Source organism: Coloeus monedula, assembly GCF_965178545.1.
Source record: "Coloeus monedula genome assembly, chromosome: 4".
Classification (NCBI taxonomy): domain Eukaryota; kingdom Metazoa; phylum Chordata; class Aves; order Passeriformes; family Corvidae; genus Coloeus; species Coloeus monedula.
Window position 1 is genome coordinate 30,258,955 of NC_138784.1, and position 24,163 is coordinate 30,283,117.

Sequence of the window (24,163 nt, forward strand, 5' to 3'; positions counted from 1 at the left end):
TGACATCCACTGAAATCCTTGATATCCTAGAAAAAGTTTCTTCAATCTGAGACAAGTTATAATCCAAGAGAGAAACTAGTCTCTTGGATATAAAGTGCATGGCAAAATGAAGGGTCCTGCATTGAAATGTCTTAAATACACTGTAATCAGTTTAGCAGGGTGAGAAAGTTTGGGACAGAACTCTACTAATGCAGGTTTTACCAAGCCTAGTATCAAGCTAAGATTGCACACACGATATTTCATAAGTGTGCATACTGCTCCTTGGTTTCTAGTATAGTGACTTTATAAAATTCAGGACAATAAAGTATGATTACTCCTTGACAATTTATAGTAAATTAATCTAAATCAAAAGGCACTGAAATAGATTTATATTTCATTATTAGAAATGTCTGCAAATAACCTACAAGTTCTTACTTCACATCTTCACTAATGACATTACTGCTAAATTATTACAGTCCTAATATCTGAATTTTTGGGAAACTGCTATTTTTTAAAATAACATAAACAAAACCTGGGTGAAAGACTATGATGCAGACTGTTACTGTTTTCAGTTCAGTAGTCTATACAACACTGTAAAGCTCCTGTCCTTGTTAATTTTACTTTTTTTTATTGCTGTACCATAACAATGCAAAAGAAATTGTGCTATTTTAAAGGTTTTGATTTGGAGGGGTTTTTATTCATCTAAGAGAGCTAAGAGAAGGAAGATGGTTTGTTTTATGATAGAATAAACCATTTTTTGTTAATTCCATAAAAAATCCCATTGAGACTGATTTATCTATTGGCCTGATGAACCACCCACCACTTCATCAGCAATCTTCACCACTATTCCAACAATAAAGAAATGGTTAATTTTTTTCTTTTTTTTGATGCTTACTGTGATATAAGATTTATTGTAGCAATTCTGGTGTGTTTAGTTAGATTAGACCTAACAAACATTACAAATACTGATTACATTGTACCAAATCTCAATCTAGTCTGGCAAGTGGTGGTGCTACACCTGTGTATGCTGCATCTGTAGTTGGCAATTTGTACACTCAAAGATTTTTCCCTCTAATAAAATATTAGATAGAAAGAGCTTCACACTGATAAAATGAAGTATTGTTAAACTATCATCCTTCTTACACAAATTAATGTAAAATTACAGGTATGCTAAACAGAAGAATCATCCTAGCTAAAAGACCAAAACAATGCTTGGAATTTAACATCTACAAAGAGTTAATAAATTTCTGTATGTCCAATATATTCCAAGAATATTAAAATTGTAACTTCATTAAATTCTCCAGGAGAAATCAGAATCTCAAGAAAAATATCACAGAATTTGGGCATTTTAATTTGGAGAAAATATTAGGCAGATATATACAGATTTATAGAGATAATACAACAGTATTTCAGACACTATTGCTAACTATATAATTAATGCTGCCAAAATCTATTCTAATATGTTAATGTTTACTTCAGTGCGTTTTAATCACTGCAATTTCAAAGATAAAATTTTGACATTTTAATCTGAAACCAGTAAGTACATCAAGAGGAAATGTTCTTTTAGGACAGTAACACAGGGCATTCTAGAACAAAGTAGAATTCCGTAGTTCAGAGATAACATTAGTGCTCTGTTGTACACTTTAAAATTATAAGAAAACACATGATCTAACATATCCAGACTTTACCAAAAACCATGAAGATTGCAACTTTTTCTTTTTTTTATACAACACTTGGTCACAAGAACACCCCACAGAGAAATCATGGGCCAATAACTGATCATCTTTTAAAAAGCAAAATAAAGCAATAATAAAAATATTAAATGACTTTGTATCTTACATTTCTAAATACACTAATAGGGTTTTTACAGATGACTACTAAGATTTACAATAAAGAAGTAATAAAGAGATTTTTTTTTTTAATGATTGGTGGTCAAGGCTGTGCAAGATAAGGTTGTTTATAGTATTACTTACCTGAGAGCTGCTTGATGCCTTTGCTGAGAAATAGAAGCAAGCTCAAGTTTTGCCTCAATAAGAGCCTCTAAATCTTCCACAGAATACCAAGATATGTCCCCATCATATTTTTCCTGTATGTCCTGTACAAGATAGCTAAGACTTTCTTCAGCTTCTGTCAATAAAATCCCCTAGAGAAGAACACAGGGTTGTATGATTTCAAAAAATAAAGAAATAAACATTTTCTTCAGAAGTATTTTTTTCTGTTATAAACTGCTATCACCACATCTTAAAATAAATCAACTTAAATGCAATATGCCTTTTCTATAAATGGGGGGTGTGTGCGTATGTGTATGTAATTTTGCTTTTCTCAGGTTTACAGAATTGTGTTGAAAGCAGCAACAACTGTACCTGTACTATTGCCATGTATGCTTAACTACGTATTTTAAGGCTTAGCAATGTTACTCACTAAGTTCCCATTCTTTTTCTAATAGCTGTACTTGACAATTTTATACCATACTTCTAGCTATGCTTAATAATTTTAAACAATAAATACAATATTAAAAACAACATTAAAGATGTTGAAAGAAGTATTACAATCTTTATCAGCTATACTTTGACATTCTTGTGTACAGTATGTATCCTGAAAGTTCAGCTATAATTTACAGTCTTTCTGATCAACAAAGCTGTAAGAAACTGTGAAAAACACATCTAAAAAGAAGTTAATTTTAAATTAAATCTCACTTGTGGAGCTTTCAGCAGAATTAAATATTAACTTAAAGGTTTGTATCACCCAATACATTATTTTGATCAAAATTCAGAGCTCCACTTTAAAAAAAAAACAACCCCCCTCAAAAAAACCCAAAAAAACCTCCAAAAGAATAGAGTAGTTAAAAAAAAAATCAAAAGAGTAAGAAATATATTATCCCTCTTAAATGAGCTCTATTCAATTTAAATGAACATCTCTATTTTAGTTATTTTCAAGATGCTATTTTCAAGTTATACTAAAACTTTGAAGTTTCTGGTGTATGACCTATACCAATTGCCATACAAAATCATCCTCCATTCTCCAGATGTACTTTTTGCATTACTTTCCTTGTAACAATGGCCAGAAGTAGATACTTCCAAAGAGGAAGACCTCTCTGAATGAAGAATAGGTCAGCCCTTAATTCTGGTCTTTTTGTGATGTGAAACTGCCAAGCGTAAGGTTTACAACTAAACAAAACAAAATCCTACCAAGCAAACCCCCTTCAAACAAAGAAGCTAATAAGCTGTGGCATGTTTTCTTCAAAATAAAGTACCAGAAAGAGCAACATGAAAAATTTGAGATATTTCACATAAGGGAATGGTAGAGAATGTTTTTTATTTGTATAGCATACTGCCCCCTCAAAGAGTATTCTACAGGTGATACCCTCTGAAAGGAGATTATTTTATCTTGAAATCCCATTCAGTCTGTACCCTTTATGCTGAAATAGTTATACTGAGGTCTGATTGTGGAAATATTTCCCATCATTTGAAAAATGATACCCCAAAAATGAAAAATGATTGCACCAAATAGTCAACATTTAATGTCCAGCTAGTAAGACTACAGCCAGATTAGAAACAAAGTTTCTAGTCTCCTTTCTCATACCATCCTCTCATCATAATTTCTGTTACATTGAAGGCATTAGAAATGTTTTTGATCAATCTGCAGTTTCTTAATCCTTTTCCCCTAAAAATCAAAATTACCTTCAGCATGGCCATATTTAATTCATCTTTACAGTCAACAAGATGCACTATTGTGTCTCTTTGTTCCTGTTGTCTTGAATTCTGATCAGCATCAACTGTCAAATACATTGCAGATAAAATTTCAGATAACAAATGCAGAACCCAAGCATTCTCAGTAATTTTAAAAACGCAGCCCTTTTCTCTCTACTTACAACTGGCACATTCAACATCAAAATAAGTAATAATGGAACTAAGTAATAATAATAATAATAATAATAATAATAAAAGAACCTTAAAAAATCTTAATGCTCATTTCAATAATGACTGAAGTTATTCAGCAACGTTTAAAATGAGCATTGTTCAGAATATGACATATTAATTCATATGCAGCTAAAAGTAGAAAAACCATGCTTGAAACAATAAAAATAAACTTTTCCACTATCCTTATAATTACCTTTTACATTTGATGCTGCAGCTTTGTTTGGCTCTGGCAAGCTGTTGTCAACAGAATATACTTTTTTTTCAACTTTTTCAGGTATATTATTTATTGTGGCAGAAAGACAAATTATGAGATGCATTTTGGCTAAGGTTAATTTATTCATAATTTGTTGGTTGCACAGTGGCACCACTGTTAAAGACAGACTCCAATTAAATGTATCTTCCAGTACCTACAAGAAAGTTAACAATTGGGACTATTTGAAACTACACATTTTACATTTTTCTTGTTCAAGACATATTCTGCTGCTATTAATAATGACACATATCAATAATTAGCATGAATAATATTAGTAATACTCTCAGTTATTATGAATGAGTTGCTCTTTTTTCTTCCAAACTTCACCCCTTAGCAGCACTTGCTACAGCCTCAGAGATCCGTTTTCCAGCAGAAGGTGCATCCATGAAGTTATAGCTATTATCACTGCAAGTTCTATTTTTCTGCATTGTAGGTAAATCTGTAGTTCAAAAAACTCAACTCAAAGAAAAGTCTGTTGTTAGGAAAGGAAAAAATTCTTGTATCAGACAATTCTAGCATATCTCATAGAATCTTTTTGTTATTCGTTACAGCATCATTGTTTTATCATGTGTTTAATATTCATGAGTTTAATATTCTCACTTTAGATTAATAAATTTAGAAGTTGAAAGTCTACACAGATTGGCAAGATCATGAGACCAGTAACAGTGCCACATATACTGTGAAGTGTTCAAATCAAAAGCTCAAGATAATGCACAACTTCAAAATAAATCAGGAGCTAGTGAGATCAAAAGCTGTCAAGATACACTTCTCATTTCTGTCCTGTAATATCAACTGTTGTAGGAGACACACAAGCTTGCTATAAACAAAACAGAGAAAAGTGGAGGGGAAAAGGCGGGGGGGTTAATTTCTGAATTTGTTTTAATGTTTTAACTGTCTCACATTCTGCTAGTATTTACCCCTACTAGCTCAATGGATCTGTGAGAAGGTTAATAAAAGGAAATTATTAAAACTGAAAAACACAGAAGTTATTGATGAATAGGACATTTTAAATAAAATGAGAAAATGACTGTTTAGACACTGGTTTATAGAGTCACCATTTTAACTTTTTTTTCCCCAGGAATTGACTTCAACCCCCATCTGAATTAGGACAAATCTATGAAGACAACTCTGACTGATAGAAATTATAACATTAAAAGACTGACACTCTCAATATTTTAGCAGGATAAACACCTGACCTTCCATATCACAACAAAGCCTGAATAATTCCACTAGTGTGTTTTGCACAGAAAAGCCACAAATTTTTACATATTAGATCTACCATCTGAAAATCAGTGAAAGTGGTAGTTGCCCTTCCCTTGAGAGGTCAGTCATAAAATTTAAAATTCTGGAAACAGTAATCCATTGAGAAGAAAACGTTTTCTATTTACTGAATTTTTTAATAATAACAAGGATATTTTCTGAACTGGAGAATTCCTACCTTTAGACAGATAAATAAATATTTATGTATAGCATAAAACATTTAACTCTTTCAGTTTTTTTTACCTGCAAATTTGTAACAGTCATGAGAGATTTTGAGGAATCAAATTTCTGTAAGGCCTGTAAAATGGACAAAACCAAAAAAAAGTAATGTGTTACAACATGAGTATAAAATCAATGAGTTAACAGAGGTGGGAGGAGGGAAATTTCCCTTCAAATCAGCTCATTAAACTCAATTTTCTCTGCTTCACTGTCTGCAACACAGGGTAAAGAAAGCAAACATAAAGTTTGTCCAATGCTTGATGATTTTGGTGAAGAAATTTTTCCTACAGTTCAAGCTGAATTTCACCTGGTGTTCTGTCCAGATGTCTAGTGCTGACACACATACTTTGTCATGTCGCCCACCCAAAAGCACCACTCAGGTAAGGGAGACCTTGATTACATTCATTGGGGATTAAATCATCAGATTATTTTCATATGTGCTTGGAAAACAAGGAAAGGGTGGTTATGGGAGAGGCTTACCCAAAAACCTGGTCTGCCTGCACTGGCACTTATCTGTGCTCACAGATAAGACAAAAGTCCAGGTCAGTTGTTAACAGCTTCCAACCCTTGTAGCACATTAGTGACCAGATACAGGGAAAATCAAACTGACCTGGGGTGATGTGACTGTCAAGGCTCTGTGGGCAGCAATAGCTCTTCTTGCCCAGCATCTCCTGAGGGTGTCCCCACCCTCCCCAGGGCCCAGGACCCCATGTCAGCCCCAAGGGGCTATCAACCCCTGCCCCAGCAATGTCACAACAGGGACAGTGTCCAGCCACCTGCAGCCCTGCCCTAGCACAGACCCCCCAAGCTGTGCCCAGCCAGACCCCGTGGCCCTTTGCTGTCACCCTGGGCCGTGGGTGAGCCCGGTTCCCCTTCCCATGCCTGACCTTGATCCCCACACAGCCTCAGCCTGTCTCTGGCCCCAGAGAGGAGCCACAGGCCAGGGCTGCTCCAGCTGCCCCTCAGCTGTCCTGCTCCTGGCTAGGGAAGTGGGAACTTGGCCAATAACAGGGCAAGAACTTTGTCCATACTTTTCATGCCTGAATATGAAATCAACATTGTTTTTTCTGCAGTATTATCTGCAGTACCCAGTGTATAAAACACACATTTCAAACTGATTTGTGTTCCTTTTGTTTAGCAAGAGATTTTAACGTCATTCAAAACCTACTATTTTATCCACCTATGGAAAGAAATGTAGGACTTTCTTAAGAACATGTAATAACTTGTATATATGGAGTATGTGCAGTTTCATGAAGAAAATGGATTGTTATAGTTCCATGTTATACCTTTCTGGTGTTTACCTGCATTTGCTCAATATATCTGTATCCTGCTGGTATTTTCCATGGAATTCTCTCTCCCCAAATAAGCAAAGACAGTTCATGAAAGGCCTCCGTAAAAAATCCTATATCTGTAAGTACTTTAATCTATGAAAAAATAACAGAGCCTTTGATTTAAATGGTTTTCAGTTATTCTTTTTGCTCAAAATAGAATGTATTTAAAGGTAATTCTCAGATTTGGCTACCAGAATTGTACATTGATGGAGAATGATCTTCAATGGAAAGAAATCTTTTACATATTATAGTGAATAATTTCAAAGATGGGTCTTTCTCTTTTGAAAACAAATTCTTTAAAAACTTACTCCTGACAAAGGGAAAGAACTTACTTCATCTGATAAGAGTTTTGACTGTTTGTCCAAGATCAGCCCCTTATCAAAATCTGTTTCATGGATTTTACTCATCTTAGTCTCATAGTACTCAACTACTTTATCTAACCCATATCAGCATTTCATGAAAATATCTAAAACCAGTACCACTTTGACTCTTAATACCAGTTAGATTCCTTAAAAAAAACCCCAAAACTCACAAACTATTAAAAAAAACCAAAAAGACTTACAAGTGAACATTAGAGAAAAGACAAAAATCTGTTCCTAGACTTCACAGAACTTTGTTCTACCATGGCAATAATAACAAATCCAGAAGGGAACATTTGAGGAAAAAATATTATTCATGTTTTGCACTTAAGAAAACATTTAAAAGAGAAGTAGAACAAGATAAAAAATACCAAGTGAAAAGTTTTCACTGAAGAAGGAAAACCTCCTCTTTTTTAAAGAGAGTAGAAATAATTTATAGAAGCACTCAACAGCCTATGTAGGAAATTAACAGTAAAACTATGTCAATAATTCTGCATGCTACTAAAATTGAGAATATAAATAATAATTGCAATTAGAAAGTACCCCTACAATGTGTTTTGATAAGAAACACTAAGCAACAGCTGACCTTATATGCATTACTTTTCATAGTAGCAATATATGAATATTAAATTGACTACATTTAACAAAGAATTGAAAAACTTACTTGAAATACGACATGTTGTGAGAAAGAGAAAGTTTATTTGATTACCTTGAAGATTCTTCCTTCAATACATCTAACTGGGTCCTTACAAATCTCAGACACAATATATTGGTATAATGTGAACAGAGGTAAAATCTGTAGCAAAATAGTAGGTCATATAAACATCATACAGGGCACAATTATGGAAATACACATTGCAATTACATATCACAAGTATATAGATAATATAAGATTACTGCTTTGACCATCACACACGATCACTACTATGCTCTCTGAAAGATAAATGTTCTAAAAAGTTCTTCAGCTGGCTAAAGCTAACCCCTGATACTACCTTATATGTAATTCACAATGTAGGAAGTGAAGTTTGTCCAAATTATTCTCTACGATCAAGGTGGGGGTTTTGCTACATCATTAGTGAGTAAACCTAATGGAAATAGGTCGATACAAGGGATTTCTAAAACTGTCTGCATTTTGATGCCACAATTTTTTTTCAAAATAACTAACAGAAGAATAGAATTCTATAAGCTTTTTGAAATAAACAGAATGAAGTCCTGCAATTGTCTAAGTGAAATTATACCAATTGTAAAATAAAGTGGATGGTGATGAGACCTAGTGACAAATTTATTTACATTCATTTTAAATTGAAATTTTTTGTGGGGACAACTAACAAAAAAAACATTTTTAAACTGAGCTCTGTTAAAGTATGGCACTGTATATCCTCCCAGTATCTGAAGGGGGCCTACAGGTAAGCTGGAGAGAGACTCTTCATCAGGAACTGTAGTGATAGGACAAGGAATAATAGGTACAAATTGAAAGACGGGAAATTTAAGTTAGATATTAGGAAGAAGTTCTTTACAGTGAGCATGGTGAGGTACTGAAGCAGGTTACCCAGTAACTTGTGGATGCCCCAACAATGCAAGTGTTCAAGGCCAAGTTGCATGGGGTGTTGAGCAACCTGGTCTAGTGGGAGGTGTCCCTGCATGGGCATGGGAGGTTGGGATTAGCTGATCTTTAAATGTCCCTTCCAACCCTAAACATTCTGTGATTCTGTGATCTATTGTTATACAATATTTCAGAAAAAGCAGATTCTTTCCTAACAGATTTATGGGTTTATTGAAAATGAAAGAACTTTCAAAATTTAATTACTGTTCAGCTTTTACATTTTTCTTCACTTTAAAATGTCCCCAAGCTTAGAAAATGCTAACAGCATTGTTAGATTTTTGTCAAATTCACTTTAAGTTTTCATAATGTAGCTTAATACTTCTGAATTTGGATTACAAATGCTTGAGGCAAATGTTTTAATTGTACCCATACAGTTTCCTACTTATATTTGAAGTAGTTCAACAAAATTAGTCTTTGAAGTTTTATTTTTAATAAAACTTGAATCTTGATGTATTTTGATTTAAGTGTCATATCAACTTAGCACCCACCATCCAAAACATTCCCACGCAATAAGCATTCAGGGGAAATGAAGCTCTCATCCTGCTAAAACTGCAATTGCTTTGACCATGATCCATGACCTGGATCTATATTCTGCCAGCAAAAGAGCAGAAAGAATCAAAAAATGTGCACGGCCACATCAAGCAAGCAATCAAATTAAGTGCCCCTGCCTCCAGGTAATTGTCTGCTCCTTGATTTCACTGGATCTCCCAAAGCAAGGACAGTTAGACAAAGCTAAATAACAAAGTGAACTCCAGTAAAGCAGGACAGGAAGAAATAACAATGGGAGTCAGCCTGAAGTTCCAAAAGAAATCAATCCAACAAATGGCTTGCTGACAAAAAAAGTTGTAACATCTTTCTGCCTCCGCATGACTAACTCCGAGCTCTACCCCCTAATCTTTTCTTACTCCCCCGCTGCCAGCCATGCAATCTTTTCCCCTCCCTGGCACTGTCTCTGCCACTTGCAGGACCTTGCCATAAATTGATTCAATTCATTAAAGCAAGAAGAAACTATCTACTTTTTCAGATGGAGAGTTTTCTGACATGCTTAGAGTTGATTGACAGAGGTATACAATAATCACCTGACAGGAAATTCTGTTAGTGCATACAGGACCAAACTAGAAAAGATAGAGCATTGCACCTTTTTCAGTACTAGTAATCAATTTACTCCACTCATTCTAATGTACAGCCCTGCAACTTTGAAGGAAGCTGGACTAAAGTGGAAATGGTCAGACATTAAATGGAGGAAATAGGAATATAACCAACATAAGAGGGAAGTTGTAAATATACTTCATACAGAGGAATAAGAGAACATGATAAGGAGAAAGGCAGAAGGGACTTTTAATTACTGAAAGTAAGCGTTGAAAGCATTCTGGACATACTGCATTCAAAGTAATTTTCAGTACAATGTATTTTAAATAGCATATAATAGAAAATTTCCTCTAAAATGCCTAAGCTAAATGAACCATGTGGTGTCATCTTCTAGAACAAACAACTTTCCTGTATTTTCTAAAATTTTTACACAGCAAGCTATAGCTTGTTTTCAGTGCCACGGAACCTAGCCATAGGGGTATTTTGTTAGAGGTTCTGAGGTATCTCATAAGTACACCCACACAGAAAAGTAAGACCAGGTGTCTTAAAAATCATTTCCAGAGCATAAAAATAATACTTACTATTAAATTTTGTTTTGCACAATGTAGTTCAAACATAATGAAATTCAGACTTGCAACTACAGTAGAGATATCAGCTCTGTAGCGATCAGAGAACAAATCAATACCAGGAATAAGAATATTTGTTTCATACTGTACAAAGTCATAGTCAGTTGTTGGATGTGAAAGAGAAGCTCTAAACAGGGCCTGAAAGTAATAACAATGAATTATTTGTGAAAAGATGTTCAAGTATTAGTGAGACAGTATAAACTCCAACTCATAAATTACATCAGAAATGAAACTCCATCAACGCCTTAAATATTCAGCTGTTTCCAGCCAAAATATTGAAAAACATTTTTAGAGAAAATGTTTTACACATGAAATTGATGGAGAAAAAAAACCAAGCTGTAAATAGTCTAAGGACAGTATCTCTCAGATCGTTTCTGGGAGATTTGCTGACTTTAAAGCCAGTTAAAAGTTGGTTTCACTCTAGTTTCACCTTTAACTAGGTCAGGTAGCACAGCTTAAATCATGTAACTAAAAACTAATATGAAATTTAAGGAAATCATTTAAATGTTCTCTCTTAAAAAAGGAAGAATGCTAACATTTTATCTGATGTTGGATATTCCTTCCCAATTGTGTTTATCTTGCTGTAATTAGCAGTGATATCCTAGAGAAATTTGCATTTACACTCAGATCTGAGATATTAACAAGCCTAAAGCCTATACCAGAGGTGGAATTTAAACAAGGTTATAAAAGGTTTCCAATTCAAGGAACAAATTACAGGCTTGAACTTCTTGCAGTACAGTGACAGTAATTGATTATATTTTTCAAGACAATCACCCTGCAAGCTGCTTCTATCCCAATTAATATCAGACCCACTTCAGTCAAGTCACTATTTTTTCTACCATTATATAACAACATGCTTACTACCATTTCTGTCGAAAGGTGGCATCACCACTGTTCAGCTTTGTCATTGTTCAGCAATTACAGTGCTAGAAGCAAGTTAAAATTCTCCTTTACCTTTGTTTCTTCAAGTTGATCTCCCTTTGGTGAACTTAACAAGTTTTTCAGTGTGGCCTAGGACAGGTCTCACAGTCACAATCATAACACAAGACACTAGACATTGTCATTGCTCTGTTTTGGAAGACACCAGATAATTTCCTGAAGCAGCACTGGGATGAGTAATCACTGATCCCAGTAGAGTATAATTGGCAGAATACTTGTAGTTCTTTTTCCTGTATCACTTTTGCTACTGGCATCTTAACTTCCATTTAAAAGTAAACTGATTTTTTTTTTTCTCTATAGGTCTTTTTTTCTGAAAGTTTGCAAACTTAATTTTAATGATCTTATTTTCTTTGTAAGTGAAACTAGATCATTTTTAATATCCTCTATTTTTAGAGCAAACTTCTTATAGAGCTGAGATTTTAGTACTACAAACTAATATTTTTCAGTGCTAAAAAAGATTCAATTTTTTTTTTTCTAAAGAGTCTGTGCTCTTGGTTGAAAATTTAAGACAATCCATGAAGACTCTACAGATCTAAGAGAGAGCACACTGCTGTTGTTGATGCCATCCAGCTCTTCCTGAGCAGAATACTTCAAGAGAAGAAAAATACATTTGACTGTCACATTTTTTAGTCATCTTCACTTTCCAGTATTTTTTCTCTGAGACACTCCAGCCTCCTATTGAAGTGATAATTTTTAGGCTATAATACAGTAATAATGTTAAAAAACAAAGAATAAAAACATTGTATCTAATATGCATAAATTGTCAACTACCTCTGATCTCCATTTTTCTTTCACAACCAAAATGAAAAGAGAATTATTTTAACAGAGAGTCATTTTAGAAGAAATATGTTAACTTCATGAATTTGAACTGAAATTGCATTGTTACCTTAAAAAGTATAGCAGAAAAATAGCAGTACTTTGTTCTTAATCTCATCTGTGATGTTGTTATATACCTAAAGCACAACAAATAATAAGAAATATTAATGTACCTATCAATATAAATTATTGAAATCCTTGGGCTTTTACTCTAATGTAATAATAATACTAACACAACCGAGATGTTTTCCCTGACGGAAAACAACTGCCTGTTCTTTAAATAGGTGCTCAGCCATGCCCTGCAAAGAAGCATTTGACCGAAGACATAGCTAGACAATGGGAGCTGTCCAGTTATCCTCAAACTTAAAGGAGAGACACAGGCAATCTAAGTGCAAAATCCATCTCATAAAAAACTAAAAAGATAAAGCAGATTAAGCAATTCACATCTTGAAGTGCATTTCACTCCATAAAGGAAGCCTAAGAAAACTACCACATGGACTTTCACATGGCAGGTGTCTAGCTAAATTTAATGACTCCCACACAGTACCTCCTCAGAGCCTTAAACCATCCTGGTAGCAGGGTAGTCCTATGATCAACAATACTAGAAATCTTTAATTCAATATTAGAATCCTTTCATCTGCATTTTATAGCCTGTGACCAAGTTGCTGTAGAAAGAGCAGCTCAAGAGAAAGATGTTTAACAGTCCGAGTCAGGTCTAAACACAAAACAACCACCTGAGGGAGAAGCCTGGAGGACAGCTCCCTCCAAATCCTGACAAGATTTGGAATGGACATATCAACAGCAAAGGGATAGTATCCAATGCAGCAAATAGGTGCCACAAACACCTGTAAAAGGAGCTAGGAATTTGGTCTCATCTAACAGGACCAGAGACTGAACCACAGGTCAGAATTAGAAGAGCTGTCATTTATAATCAAGTTAAACTCACTCCTTTTCCTTTTGGGTGCTAATTCTAAGTGTGGCAATGCCACTTCATCCTGAAACACCCATGCTAACACTGAAATACCAGCTGCTAACGAAGCTACCTTGGCTTACAGATATTTTACAGTGCCATCAATATGAGCTGCTTCACAGGTAAGGCAATTTACTTGGATAAAGCTCTGCCCTTTCATGGTTATAGTGTTTCTAAAGTCATTTAATGCTGTCTGGGATATTTCTGGATTTATATTTTGTACAATACATTGAGGAACAGCTCAGAATTACACTCATAGTGTTTTACCAGCAGTCAAGGAGTACTGGATGGAAATATTTATTGATGGTAGACTTTTGTACAGTAATTCAAATTTTATTTAGTTCTAATTCACCAGAAAACTAGTACTTTAGTTATTTATTTAGGCAGTAAATCTGACCTCAAGATACATTAATATTTAATATGTGCAATGACTTTGGAGATGTGATATTTTGGTTGATAATCAATATGACTGTAAAATCCTTGTTCTTACGACTTTTTATCATTTTGTTATCTTTTAGTGATCCCTCCATATAAGGTACAGCTGCATTTATGATCAAAGATGAGCACTCAAGAAAAGAGGAAAAAACAATATTCTCCAAAGGAACAAATTTCTCCCTGAAAAGAAAAATTCCTCTGCTTTTGATGAGTCCTTTTTATAACAACTCATTATTGGTTTTTAATTAATTTGAAGTTGCCTCATGTCTTGGATGAGCAATTTGTTTAAAATATGGTACAAATACACATATAGATAAGATACTTACTGAGCTATCTTAGCCACTAAGACTGCTGCATGTAAACATCCCCAAGCTCCAGCCTGAGAAAGAAGTTTCTGACTCATATCAGTTGATCTTCCAACTGCAAAGCAGTCTGTAGCATCTTTTGGAAAACCTAACTCTTGCCAGGTGTGAAGAGCATCAGTAATGTTGAGTGTTTCATCAAGGGCTTGACACCAATATTTAAAAGCATCTCTGTAACATAAAAAATACCATCATATTGCTGACATTTTCCAAAGTGGAAGATAAGCCCCACTTCATTTTTCCTTTATTGCCTGAGATATAACTAATTCTGATTGGGTCAAAAACTGAAATACAGTTTCTAAAACACACACAAAAAAAGATACCATTCCTGGTCAAGAGATTTACTGGGAATCAAATCATCAAGCAATAGACAATACTTCTTAAAAACACAGATATGCATAATTAATTTGCTTAATGGCAATTAGGTAGCTAAGAAAAATAAACAATGTCTAGGAAAAAGCCTTTTCAAAATATAGCTAATAGTGGGTTAGATGAAAGAAGTTATATGGACTAGAGGACACACAAGAACTTACAAGTTGTGGGGTACAGGACTGCCAATCAGAAAAAATGAAACAGTGATCTTTAATTTCAGTAACTATGTACCTTTTGCTTCCAGCATAAAAGTGAAGATTTCCAAGTTCATGTAGAGCCTGTACCTTGAGGTCTCTCTGGTTATTCATTTCAAGGATTCCTGTTATTTATTTTTAATCAATTAAAAAACACATTGTCATATCATTAAACCAGTTACTGAGCTGTGGAAAAAATTTGCATGAGTAGACATGAATCCACATGTAATTCAATGCATGGGTATTTTTTTTTAATTTACTGGTCTTATATTTTACCTTCCAATGTACCATTTCTTATTTCTACTAACCTTGAAAACAAAAATAAGATATATATATATATATATGGACCTGTTTACTTAATATTTTGTATTTTTGTTCTTTCAAATTTCTTCCTGTTCAGAAGATAAACTGGAAAGCAGGTCATTGGCCCTGCTAAACAACTCTGCCTCCATACAGCACAGTAGCACTCTCACAGGCTCATTTTTGGAACCCTTGCTGCAAATAAAACCACTTAGAGCATCTGTTGACCTACTACATTTGACCTGTTTAGCCATACAGCAAATCAGGTAGCAGTGAGGAGCTGTAACTGTATGAGTAAAGCCATACCAGAAGGTAAGATGGAAGCCAATTAACTAGGCCTCATATTCAAATACACCGAATCTGAAAAGTCTGTTTGCTAGGGAAAAAAAAAGTAATGGAATTAAAATGAATCCGCTAAACATTATATCAAATTCTGAATTAGGGATTAATCAGCATAACATCACTGAAGTAATGCTTTTTCATAAAATGAGATAGCTGTAGAGATTATGAACCAAGCAGTGGCTTGGTTAGGATCAATGCAGATTTCCTCAATCAAGAGGAAGAAGGTTGGATATTCCTGGAAACCAGCCTTCAGACAGTTACAGCTGTCTGACAGAGAAAAATAACAATGGAATAAACATGTATAAACACACATAGGCAGAATGCTATTACTTCTTAGCTGTAAGCAGAAACTTATGAAAAAAATTACCTATTGTTTGTTCATAGGAAGAGATAATTACTGAAAGCTGTGACTTTGGCATTGGTCTACTCTCAACCATACTGGAGAAATTATATTTTTCTTGAGAAAGGTCACATGGTGCTGGGAGAAATATCACTTCACCTCCCACGTTAAATTTCAGCTTTCTGCTTGAAGAGCTGTGACTGCTGATTGCTCTTCCAGCATTTTCTAGATCAGAAAAGTGATTTATATGATCATTTTGGAAAAGTATTGTACCATTTCTAGCATCACAAATATTTTCACACCACGTTAGTCAAACAAACATACAATTCCTGTGTACCCTATTTTCATTTGTTTTCCCATCCTATAATTCTGTGTGTCTCCTAATTAAACTCACTGGACATAATTCATTGGTCAGTGTAACCAAATAATATGTGCTCTGTTAGTGAAAATAAACTTGGAAAGATCTGCCAGTCAGCCCTCTGACAGAGGTATGGCTGTAGACAGACAGGTGACACAGCAGCATGAAAAAAAATTATCATCCAACTATTAGACAAATCATAGGAGATAAAGCTTAGAGGTTGTGCTTATAGAAGTTCAAATTTAATTTCATATTCTATATTTTTGTAATTGTCAGTAACTGAAACTTGAATTTAGAAAAACCTGTTCCTTTCACTCTTTACTATTTTAACTGCATATACACTTAAGAAGGGAGAAACACTTCAATAAATCACTCACCTTGTGTGTGTGCAAGAAATAATGAAAGTAGTTTTCTGCTGTGTCTCAGTGCTCTGCTGTGATACTTAGATTTTTCTATAGTTTCTCTAAAACATCTCAGTGTATCATTCACATCAAGAGGCACACAAACTAGGGCTTTTGCTTGATTGTCATCTAAAAGGAATTAATAATTATGGAGAAAAATTTTGTAATATAGAAACAAATATTTTTAGTAAATCACCCTCTAAAACATATTTGAACATTTTCACAACCTCAAAACTGAAGTATATTAAAATTTTCCCCTTTATTTCCTGTCGCTTTATGAATTTAAGCAAATTATTAACCACTAGGAACATTAATTCTATCAATAACAGTGCTGACTCACACTTAGCTTCTGGGTATATTGCTGGATATCCAACAATAACAATGGAAAACTGGACCAAGACCACCAAACTTCCTCATAGGCTGTAGATTATCTGGTACCTGCTTTTCTCTGCTTTCAGACAAAGTCTGAGTATATTTTGAAAGATCTTGACAACATTACAATCCATCCAAAATATCAAGAACAATAATTTGAAGACAAAGCTCAGTTTATATTAAAAGAAGCATTGTAGGAGAAGTGGAAGAACTATGATAAGGAGGAGAAACAGATTCTTTTTATAAAAATCCAGTATGAAACAAAGGAAAGACTCTGGGAGAAAAGAGAACACACAACAGTGAATTGTGCTCTGACCTGTAGAATCATTATTCGTCTCAGGACTGAAAAAGTATCCAGGAAAAACACCTTCACTGGCAGAATGGGCAACGGGCAGCCGTAATTTGTACCCTATGTAGTTTCTGCAACTCATCTAAAAAGATGGTTTTGTTTCATGATAACTGAATAATATTAAGAAAAATCAATGTTTTGTTCTTACAGTTAAACATCTATATACTCAGTTATATGACAAAATAAAAAGAGGACTAATTAAGACACCAATGGCCCATAACTAGCACTCTTGTCAGTTAGAGGTGAAACATTCACACCTAAATATTGGATATAAGTGTTTCGAAGTTACTGAACTAAGCTTATCTCTGATTTGGTATTTGCCATAATCATGAGCAACTCCTTGATGTTCTGCAAATATTCCAGCCTTCTTTCCCCAGACGAACGCATGCTTGCACAGAACCTGTCACCGTAACCATGCCTAAAGGGCATGTTGCCTGGGAAACACAATGGAATGCTGTAGAGGGGGATACAAAATAGCTCTAAGCAAGTAACCACAGCAGCCTAACTCTGGCAGAGAGGAAAACTTCCAGACTTCTATGAAGGACTAAATCCACAACCGACTTTTTATTTTGCTGATGTAGTTACATTACTTCAGAAGGAGAAGGACCAACAGAACTAGTTCTACACTCTCTGAATGGCACTGATTGATGAAATGTAGCCATAAACTCCAAATTTTTTACCCGAAATCCTTATTACTATCAACTAACACTAGTCTTCAATCTGTAAGCCGTCTTTCAAAGCTATGACTACTTTTCCACAGCTCAGTTATCAGCATTATGAGATGGTTTGCCATGGTGCCCTTTTATTGACAAAGGACTGCGTTCTGAATGGGTGGGCTGGAGAGAGTCAGCAGGAAAGAGAAGACAGAGCACCTCAGCTGCCCTTCTGAGCCAAGAGTGCCTTCAGAGTCCCTGCAAGCCCTGGGCACCACTGTGCTGTCTCTAGGCCAGGCAGTGGCTCCTGAACCCCGTGTTCATGTTCATGTTCAGAACAAACCTGTTTGGTACTCCAAATCCTACTTCCCCCTCCTCTCCTTCAAGTCCCCTCTTAACATTGGTAATAGAAACATCCTAAAAATATCCACAGTGAGATTGACTTCAGCAAAACTTCTTAGAAATAAATGTTACATTAAAAAAAAGTTTTTAATAGCTAATTCAATGAAAAATTTCCAAGTGGCACTGTTAGTAAATATATAGAGCCATGGCTTTTAATGAGAGGAACTTTCTCAGCTGCTTTGGGGTTTTCTGTTGGTGATCAAGTTTTTTAAAGTTTTTTACTGGCATTGTCAGTGTTTGGTTTAACTCATTATTAACTTTGTTCTTTAGGAGCAGTGTTCCAATGCAGAAACAAAGCAACACACAAATAAATGTTCTAAAGTTAAAAGAGTGGCATCAAGAAATAACATGAAATTAGATTCAGGCTTATAATATGGAATGGGTATGTTGTGCATGGAAGAAATGTCCTCTGGGTCACCTGCTGCTCTTGGAATCATGTCATACAAGCCTTTTCATGAACTTCAATAAATTATGATCATTAATTTATTATAATTGAATATTTGGGAACACTATGAGAAAGCATATTAATCTCTTCAGCAAAAGTGCTTCTCCATATTTAGTTCACATTAAGAGTCAGTGCCCCAAAAAGAAATCTGTGTTTCACCTTCTGTGCAGCATCAGCCAGATGTTTTGTGAAATGAGATTCACGGCTGTCTGGGCCACTGAATTGCTGCATCCTTTCCAGCAGCTGCCTCTGAGCATACACCAGCAGCGGACTCACTTGTTCTGTGTACCGCTCACTGGAAAAAAAACAAAGTGTAGTAATTAAGCAAGATAATTGTATATTAAACTATATCATCTTAGTTTTAAAATTTTTATTAGAGTTGGTATAACTTACTGTGTAAATATGTTAAATTGTATAGCTATGTGTACCAGTGCTTCCCACTTCTTCATTTGATATAACAATTCTACTGTTTTAAGAATCAGATTACATATCCATCTCATGTCAACCATATTTACATCATCCAGAGGAGGCTGGGGATGAAGATTAGAACCACCATTCTCATCCATAATACCTCCTAAACAACTGGGAATGCAAAAGTCTCCTTTGGGATCCACAACCTACAGCGAAGAAACATCATTACAGCTGTTATTTGCAAATGTATTTTTAGGACAATTCAATTACAAAGATTAGAAAGTACTGTAATTATCTAAAGAACTTGCTACAGAGAATAAATTGGAGATACCAGAATATAATGCAAGAAGGAGAAAACTATCTCTCTAGTGAAAATGTGATAATAAAGAGTTGTCTTAATAAAAATAATTTTTACCTTAAGAGAACTGCTTGCTTGTAGGTCAATTATCATATCAATGATCATGTCTGATGCAAAATAAAATGGCAACCAGATGGTATTCCTAAGAAAATCCCAGGTGATGGGAAATTCATCCATATGGGAATGCGACTGGTTAGCAATCCATTGAAATTCCTGAGTATAATTCCAAAGTTCTCGACAAGCATTTTGAAGCAATGTCCAGTGGCTACCACGGTGAGCAAGAACCTGTGTACACCATTCAAAATATAATTATACCTTGGAAATGCAGAAATTAAAAGCTTCATTCTTTTATTTCAAAACTTAGACATACATAATTTTTTGGAATTACAGTCTGGGTGTTATAGAACCTTAATTTTTACCTTTCAATAGAAGCATTAGTTTATAATTTAATTTAATTGTTGGTTTTGGTGTGAGAATAAGAAATAAAAATTAATTCACACCACCTATATGTGTGTTTTTACTTAGGTTTAGAAGGATCTATGGGAAGAGTACTTAGTCGACATTTCCTTTCAATCACTGGTTCTCCTGTTTCTAGTATCACATTCACTAAGACCTGTAGGGGAAAAGGTAAGTCTGCAAGTATTTCCAGAAAAATTTAGCAAACATGAGAAGGAAAGTTACAAAGATGAAATGAAAAATAGAACAATTACATAAATTATTGCATGTTTGATAGAAATATACATTATGAGAGGTGCTATGTCTGACATTGTATATACATTGTATTTGGCCGCTTTTCAGAAGACAAGAAAACATTGCTTTTAACCAGTGAAATGTTTTTGAAGTTTCTGAAGTGTAGGATCTTTTCATGTAGAAAGTAGTAAGTATTGTAACACAATGCTTAGTAATAAATAGTTTAATAAGAAACCAACCACATCTTACCACTGCTCTTTTCAAATGCAAGAATATGCTTGTAAAATGCTTCAGTAAAAGGGTAACTGATGGAAACTGGTCCTGTTCTTCGGGGGTTTGAGAGATGGATACTTTTGTATCCTTTGTTGTTGGACTTCGAGGAGTTCGACTCCGTTTAATTCTGTTCTTAGGAGATTTATCTGTGACTGAAAACAAAAAGTTCGCTCGTTAAAATTGAGTTGAAGTTCTCAAAAAAGAGAAAAAAACCAGCCAGCTAGGATTTTCCTCTGGCAGCTAAATACTTAAATGTTAGGAAATGCCAGTGTTAAGGTTATCATGTTTGTAAGGTTATGATATTTAAAATATAAGATGCTTTTACTTAGGAATTGGGAGAAGCAGGGATGAAACCAAATTTGAGCAAAATAATAATGGGTACCAGATAGTTTTCAGCCTCAAAGCCAAAACACAATCCTCACTTAAGTTCTAGCAAGAAATCTCTTGCCAAGCTCGCAAGAATCTTTCTTAAACAGAAGCCTCTTAAAAGGAGATGTTAGGAAGAAAGGAGGATTTCTGACAAATTCTGTGGTATGTGTAGAATTGCTTCATTATTTTATTTGCTACAAATATCCCCCAACGCGAAATGCAAAGGTTCATGGTAGTGGGATAGGGTAATGTCTGAACTATAGGTTTCAGGCAGAAACTAATTCCAAGCTATACAGTGTTTGAACTCTGTGGCAATCTACACATTTTATGTAATTCTTTTAATCAGAATTGTTGTAAAGGCTAGGAGATAGTAAACAGGACTTTAATCAGGTTTCAGCCACTTTCAGTGACTTGGTTCTCAGTGGCTGGTAAGCATCAAGACAAAAGTGTTTATTTAAAAGCAAGCTGTTGCAAAGAGAACCAGTGAATTCAAGTGCTAGTTTTTGTCACACCTCCTTGGAAAAGGCAAAGAGAACAGTTGATTTAACCTAAGGAAGTCCAACATGGAAAGACAGGAGAATTTTGATCTTTACAGCTGTGGCAAGAATGTGTCCCTGAAGTGCTATTGAAAAGACCAGGCCTGTGATTACTTCTTGAACTTCTGGTGCCTATGCAGAGTACTCTGTTTTGACTTGTATGCTGTCACTAACGTCTGAGGAAATCAAAGTCCTGCATTTCACAATTACCCACAGACAGGAGCCTTTTGGCTCCTGTTGAAACCTCTTAGGACTAAAAATAGCTAGAATAATAAAAGTCAAATGTGAAAGAGAAATTAAATAAAAGAGGTAGAAAATAAATTGGTCCTGAGGTAGCTTCTGACACAGGGAAACACTGGGGAGAAAGCAGTAGAGAAGGAAAATGAAATTCTACTTAAAATTTGAAAGATAATAATAAACTTCAGTCTGTAACTTTAAAAACTACTTACAGAATGACCAAGGAAAATTTTTACCTGCTAGGAAATGTCAAGGAAACTACCAACCAATTACAAACCTCATAAACTGAAAGAAATTATCAATGAATTCAGAATAATTTGGAATATTATCAATTGGATATGTCAATTGGAAGTGTCATTAATTTCTCTAAACTTAGAAACTTGTTACTAAAGTATAGGATAAAGAATAACTAATTGATAATATGTAACATATTTATTAATAGATTAAACAATGTTCAGAATTATTAGATATGCTCCATCAATTACTATGACTTCTGTTATAGTAGCTGTGCCAAAAAAATAGAGAGGACAATTGAAATCTAGAAATGTCTTCTATTAACTTGGCGTGACTGACGGTTTTTCCAAAGGTGATGTGGAGAGCTAATGATGGAGGTCAAAACAGACAGAAATCAAGAGAAAGAAAAAGTTAAGGTGAAACTGATTTCAGTTGTGCACCAATAAAAGTTCTTACAGGACTGGTTTTTGGTTGTTTCTGTCTTTTCAAGGAGAGAAGGAGTTGGCTTTCTTAGGTTATCCTCTACAGCTTCTCTTGCCAGTACAGTGCCAGAATTGTTTAATGAGAATATCTCAGGATCCAAAACATTGTAACTGCAGAATGGGAGAAAGAGAAGAAAACACAAAAACCCCCCGCATATAATATCAAAAAGAATTTTGATATACATAACAAAATTCAGTTTCTCAGACATGAGTACTTTTCAACAGCTTTAGGAATCAGAAATAATTAATTATAGCCAAAGGTTGCAAGGAACCAAAAAATAACACAGAATAGTATATTTCAAAGCTTTCATCTCACCAATCAAGTGAGCAACCAAAACTGTGCCTGATGCCCACACGATGGAAAGCAAAACCTGTTACAAAGTAACAAGTAATTTGTATTTGAAAGCTGAATTGTTCACATGTCAAACTGTTCATATGAATATATTGCAATTCAGATCTGTCTGCATTAACAGCAATAACACAATAATCTCTGTTAGTAGCGATCACTGATAGTGCAGTAAGATGTACCTGTCCAAATGCTGTGAACCACTAATTCCAATATTATATAGCTCTTCCAGGTTCTTTTTAAATAAGTGGTAGTGTGCAACTGCCAGATAGATATTCATCTGTGACTTCCAGGGCATCTCTTCAAGACACATGTGACAAAACTGACTTCGGGTTATGTATTTACGCAGCAGCATCACTAAGGTTTGATGAGCTAATTTTTTCAACTTATCCTTGCCTTTCCTAAACCAAAACATACGAAGTAACAAAAAATTAAACTCTGTTTTCTTGAAGCTCTAGAAAAGAAGGTCCTGATAAAGACACACAGATATCCTGTTGCATATCCACAGGTTTACATGCATAAGCAGATAAGCACATGACATAGCTCTAACAAAGGCTTTTGCTTTAGTCAAGCAAAGCAATTGTGCTTTCCCTCTTTAAGTGCACATAACACACAATAAATCCTATTTTGTATCTTACCAGCTCCCATAAGGTATTTGTCTTAGTACTTTAAAAAGTTTAGCTCTCTTTGAAGTTATTTGTACCTGAATCAGACAAACAGATTTTTACAGCAAACACAGTGTGCTTCAAACAGTCAGTTCAGGAGGGTCTACTAGTATCCTATAAATCTGGATAATTCTTTTTATTGCTTTGATTTGGTCATTAACAATCTCCAATATGAAGAGAACATAGTATTTCAAATCTGGATGCCTGCCTTTAATTTCCAGACAAAGCTTTTTTAAGTTTCTCTGACAGATGAAAAGATTCTGTATTACCTCACAAATACACAATGCTATATTCAAACCAAATCTCTTTTTTTCTTTTTTTTTTTAAATTAACTGTAAACCGATCCCTTTATTAATCTAAATTAGTTTTTCTGCCTGTTTTCCGCCTTTAAAATGTGGGCAGAATAGCATACCACATACAATTTTGATTATATTATATAGCATTACTATTATGTAAGATACAAAAGAGTAGCTGAAAAAAACCCAGGATAGGTTTAACATCCCCTTTTCTGCTGAAAGCCATGCAAATCATTTTAAGGTAGGGATTTTTCTGTAAAGGACAAATAATAACATTTTAGGATGGTTTAGGTGAATATCTAGAAGATTACATGGAAACTTTTCTACGTTATTTAAAACACTTCCAGAATCAGTTACATAATTGCTTACATGCAAATATTTATAATTCCCTACTTGCAAATTGTTGGAAACATAAGTGACCGAAGAACCAAGTAACAAATACTACAAATTCTTTTAGGTCAGAAGGTAACATTATTAGCAAGTTAACCAAATATAAACAAGTATCTGCCAAAAGAGAGGTGAATGAATATCTGATATTTTTTTAATCAAAAAGCAGTTTTCTGGAAGCTGCAGAACA

The 24,163-nt window shown here is 34.6% G+C and overlaps 1 protein-coding gene across 1 annotated transcript in view; it reads right to left on the bottom strand.

Annotated features, from left to right (window-relative positions):
* Positions 1-24,163, bottom strand: part of CFAP54 (cilia and flagella associated protein 54) — a gene marked incomplete at both ends in the record, with an annotated part of 101,850 nt that overhangs the window by 25,741 nt on the left and 51,946 nt on the right. Inside the window, 19 exons of the mRNA XM_082279856.1 lie at positions 1,953-2,122; positions 3,660-3,754; positions 4,093-4,306; positions 5,656-5,709; positions 6,933-7,055; positions 8,031-8,117; positions 10,595-10,777; positions 12,465-12,531; positions 14,126-14,332; positions 14,765-14,852; positions 15,737-15,934; positions 16,445-16,597; positions 17,157-17,271; positions 18,849-18,984; positions 19,083-19,306; positions 19,516-19,743; positions 20,398-20,573; positions 22,254-22,390; positions 22,808-23,026. Coding sequence (XP_082135982.1) covers positions 1,953-2,122; positions 3,660-3,754; positions 4,093-4,306; positions 5,656-5,709; positions 6,933-7,055; positions 8,031-8,117; positions 10,595-10,777; positions 12,465-12,531; positions 14,126-14,332; positions 14,765-14,852; positions 15,737-15,934; positions 16,445-16,597; positions 17,157-17,271; positions 18,849-18,984; positions 19,083-19,306; positions 19,516-19,743; positions 20,398-20,573; positions 22,254-22,390; positions 22,808-23,026 — 2,874 coding nt within the window. The remainder of the gene's footprint in view (positions 1-1,952; positions 2,123-3,659; positions 3,755-4,092; positions 4,307-5,655; positions 5,710-6,932; positions 7,056-8,030; positions 8,118-10,594; positions 10,778-12,464; positions 12,532-14,125; positions 14,333-14,764; positions 14,853-15,736; positions 15,935-16,444; positions 16,598-17,156; positions 17,272-18,848; positions 18,985-19,082; positions 19,307-19,515; positions 19,744-20,397; positions 20,574-22,253; positions 22,391-22,807; positions 23,027-24,163) is intronic.